Source organism: Cajanus cajan, chromosome 11 (assembly GCF_000230855.2).
Source record: "Cajanus cajan strain Asha chromosome 11, NIPB_CcT2T_4, whole genome shotgun sequence".
NCBI classification, from domain to species: Eukaryota; Viridiplantae; Streptophyta; class Magnoliopsida; order Fabales; family Fabaceae; genus Cajanus; species Cajanus cajan.
In genome coordinates, this window is record NC_138527.1 from 38,893,277 (window position 1) to 38,897,740 (window position 4,464).

The window sequence follows — 4,464 nt, forward strand, 5'->3', positions numbered from 1 at the left end:
ATTTTTTAGACATATTGAATTTTTTATTGATGTAAAACGTGAAATATGTTTTATTAAACTCACTTATATAAAATTTTATTAAACTCAATTGGTATTTAAACAAAAAATAGTCGTATCTATATAAAATTTTATTAAACTCAATTGATGTCCAAATAAAAAAAAGATGTCCAAATAAAAAAAAATAAATTTTTTCTTTTTTTTTTCTTTGTATTATTCTCTCTTTTTCGTTATGAAATAAATAAATATATTATTTTATATTAATCAATTAGTTTATTAAATAATTTATAAAATATTTTCAATTCAATTGATTAACTTATAAGCTTTTAGTTGTTCTCCTCCTAATTTATAATTTATAAACTTTCACTTGACTTATAATTCTCTATTCAAAATCAACATATGAGATGTTTTTATATAAAGTAAAATACTCTTGCACACATTATGTTCTTTTAAGATTGTCCTCAACACGCTTTTGTTATTTGGACTTATAGTGATAACTTTTAAAATTTGAAATTATATTACACTTGCATCCCCATATTTTTTAAAGATTACATCTAATACTCTATTATTATTTGAATTTACGATGAAACCCCTTAAAAATTGAAAAGATATTACATAAAATCAAACTCATTTTATGTATTGAGGTTACTAATAATTAGCCAAGCTTTTGAGATCATTGATTTCAAAATTTCAGTCATTATTCCTTTGTCTGGAAATCTGAAAGCATAAGTTTTTTTAAAATTGCATTTGTTTCAAAAGTCATTGGTTTTAATGGAGAAGGTGAGAGATATTTTTGAAAGAAAAAATTCATTAAAAAATCTGAAAGCATAAGTTTTCTTAAAATTGTATTTGTTTCAAAAGTCATTGGTTTTAATGGAGAAGGTGAGAGATATTTTTGAAAGAAAAAATTCATTAAAAATCATGTGCAAGTCACTTGACGTGAATATTTTAAATCTTCCGAGCTTTAACAATTTTAATTTTCGTCTTCTAAGTTTTAGTTATTTTCATTTTGATTTTCTTAATTCTCAATGCCTGTAATTTTCATTTTGACTTGGTGCAATGTTTCGGAAATCGAAAGCCCTCATACTTCACGCAACCTTTGCACAAACATATCTTTCCTTCCTCTCCCCAGTCAATGCTTCAATTAAAGCTTTTCCGTAATTGGCACCCCAGGTTCTGTTCACTCGTTTGCTTCAGTCTGTGACCGTTTTCTCTTGGGGTAGAACTTCAAGTGAGAGACGCCAACGCAATTCTGAAATCCAGGTACTAGAACTTCTAAGCTGACCCTGTACTAATAGATAATTAAAAATTGCAGCTTTGTTTTGTTTTTAATAATTTATATTCATGTGTATCAATTCTGTGTTCTCTTGTCATTTGGGTTCTGGATCTTGCCTCGTTCAGAGGATGTAATTGAGCACCTGAAACTGAAACTTTGCATTTGGTGATTGATTGGAGTGTGAGGGAAGAAAGAATTAGCCGATTCTGTTGCATTTTCCCTTCTAATTTTGGAAATTGGGTTTGATCTTTGTTAGGACTAAAATTGGCTGTGATGGGAAATCAACCGAGTAAGATACCTAGTGGAAGTGATGTTCCAACACCTATTAAAATGGGTACCCATTCTCTGTATGCGGCTGATTTAAGCTCTTATGAAGCTGCATGTGTTGAAGATCCAAACTTGCAATCCCTAGATGCTACCATTCAGGAGCGCACCAATAGGGTCATCACTTCACTTGCTCATGGGATTGAGGTTCGTTCCATATCCATTGAGTCATTAGGGGAAGTGACTGGTAGTTTGCTTGAGATGAATCAGGATGTTGCCAAAGTCATTCTAGAGTGCAAGCAAGATATATGGAATAAGAAAGACAGGGAATTGTTCTCCTTGGTGGAGGACTTCTTTGAAAATAGCCTCCAGACTTTAGAGTTTTGCAATGCTCTTGATAAATGTTTGAATCGAGCACGTGAAAGACATGTTATAGTTAAGTCTGCAATTACCTATTTTGAGGAAGAGGTACAAAAAGGGGTAGAAGGGTCCACTTATTTGAAGACATTGCAAGAGCTTAAGGGTTTCAAGGATGCCGGTGACCCCTTCACTGAAGAGTTTTATTCCTTGTTTCAATCGGTTTATCAACAGCAAGCATCAATGCTGAAGAAGTTGCAAATTAGAAAGCAAAAGCTTGATAAGAAATTGAAGTCACTCAAGACATTGAAGAGGGTGTCAAATGCCATCTTTGTGGCTGCTTTCGTGGCTGTTTTGATCTTCTCAGTGGTGGCAGCTGCGATTGCTGCACCACCTGTTGTAACTGCTTTGGCGGGTGCATTGGCTGTTCCAATAGGCTCAGTGGGGAAATGGTGCAACTCACTTTTTAAGCGATATGAGACAGCTTTAAAGGGCCAAAGAGAACTGATCAGTTCTATGCAGGTTGGTAGTTTCATTACATTGGCGGACTTGAAAAATATTCGGGTGCGCATCGACCAATTGGAAATAAAGATTGAATCCATGTTGCATAATGCTGATTTTGCTCTTAGAAATGAGGATGCTGTAAGGTTTGCAATCGAGGAGATTAAGAAGAATATAGACACTTTTGCAGAGACCATTGAGGCTTTGAGTAAGCAAGCTGATGAATGTAGTAGGCAAATAAGGAGAGCAAGGACAGTGGTTGTGAAAAAGATTATTAATTATACTGGTTGACAGCTCGCTGGCCTGTTTTATAGGAGGTTACTTTCTCTACCTCACATTTTTTCTTGTTTCTACTATAATGTACTGATTAAACACCAGCTTATCAATGTGTTTGGTTGCACGTCAACCAAAATTTCAGGTGCGTCATATTGAAGTAAATTATTCTAACTTTTCCATTATTATTTTTTTGGACTGGACATAAAAGTTGTTAATATAGTGTTACGAACTACGAAGTTTAAAGTCCAACAGTGCATTATAAAAGTGCAACCAGACACTCACAATAGCATGGAAGTGCTTTATGATTATGAAGAAACATAACCATATTTAACTTGTGTATAACATTTCATCTTCTATATATTGCCTAATTGTTCATACTTGCAAACAATTTCCTGCATATGTTTTCTCTTTTACTCTTTTGCTAGATGCAATTGAACATCATTTGTGAGTGTGGACAACAATGATGGATTCACGAGAAATACAATCAAAGCTGGAATATGTCTAGCAGGGTCGTGTGAATAGTTACGCCTAACTTAATTAAGTTGGAACTCTGATTACTGATAATATTTCTTTTCTTTATTGTTTTTTTGCATGTAAGAAACTTTTCTATGCATTCTTTGACAGGATCCTGATGTTTGAGGATCCACGACGACAATCGTTGCACCATATATGAACCTGATGACACTTAATAAGTATTATTAGATTTGAAGTTGAAATATACTAATTTTTTTATTTGCTGGTATGAACATACTTGCCTCATAACTAGTGAGTAGGTGATTTTTACCCTCTGGCAGTGAACTAATATTCGAGGTAGAGTGGTTTTATGGAATAAATCTTGCATGAGACATTTAAAAATAAATTATGGGCCGGTGCATTTGCAAGGCAAACCCATAACATGTACCCAATTTAAAACATCCATGCATTGCAAGGAAAATTAGAATCCAACAAAAAATTCCCCAAACAATCAAAACGTGTATAATAGTTGGACGAATTTCTAGGTTAGTATAATTTTTTCAAAAAATAATAAAAAAATAATGACATTGTTTTTAAGAATAGTAAAATCATTTGTAGTTTAGAAAATATATTATTTTATTATTATTAAAATAAAATTTGTTATTAGTATTTATGTAAAATAATTATTATTATACTATCACAGGAAATATTTTTTTTTAATATTAATCTTAACTATTACTTATATATTTTTTTGTTATGGTAGTATAATATTATTATTTTAATAATAATATAGTGCTTAACAATGTAGGAAGTAATGGTGTAAAAAAAAACAATGTAGGTAATAATGAAAAAGGAAAAAACAATTAAAAAAAAAAAGGAAAAACTGAGAAATGAAGATCTCTTAAAACACGACGACAATCATCATCAGCTGGCAAGTAAATTAAAAAATTAAACAATATATAATTTACTCCTTTTGTTATAAATTAGAAGACACAATTTAGAAAATGAAATTATCGTCGTTTTTCATTCTTTCAATTAGACATTCTTGGTATCTCTTTAAAGTTTAGATTGAAGTTATTGATAAATTATTCAATTAATCATCTCTTTTAATCTAAACAATTTTATATTGTGCATACAAATATAAATATAAATAAAATCAGAAAAAATATTGGTGAATTAGTTTAGAGAACCAATTATTTTTAACTAAAATAACATTTTATTGTTGATATAAGGAGATTTTTTTTTTTTTTGAAAGAATGCTAAGTTGATTTATTCAAGTAACACGACATCAGATTTCAAATCGTGAACCAATATATAAATCAAAGATGAGTGGATGTTGT

The 4,464-nt window shown here is 30.9% G+C and overlaps 1 protein-coding gene across 2 annotated transcripts; it reads left to right on the top strand.

The window, feature by feature from the left end:
* The first annotated feature begins 997 nt into the window (after window positions 1–997).
* On the top strand, window positions 998–2,821 carry LOC109800592 (UPF0496 protein 1). 2 transcript variants are annotated; one of them, XM_020361374.3, is made up of 2 exons: window positions 998–1,260; window positions 1,399–2,821. In XM_020361374.3, the coding sequence occupies exon 2, from the start codon at window positions 1,547–1,549 to the stop codon at window positions 2,684–2,686; it is 1,140 nt and encodes a 379-aa protein (XP_020216963.2). In that variant the 5' UTR covers window positions 998–1,260; window positions 1,399–1,546; the 3' UTR covers window positions 2,687–2,821. The 2 variants fall into 2 exon arrangements, with proteins under 2 accessions (XP_020216963.2, XP_020216962.2); XM_020361373.3 differs by having other exon boundaries at window positions 1,000–1,260; window positions 1,530–2,821.
* Window positions 2,822–4,464: the final 1,643 nt, after the last annotated feature.

Excerpts from the sequence above, each read along its gene's own strand:
- LOC109800592 (XM_020361374.3), top strand. The coding sequence starts at position 1,547 with ATGGGAAATCAACCGAGTAAGATACCTAGTGGAAGTGATGTTCCAACA.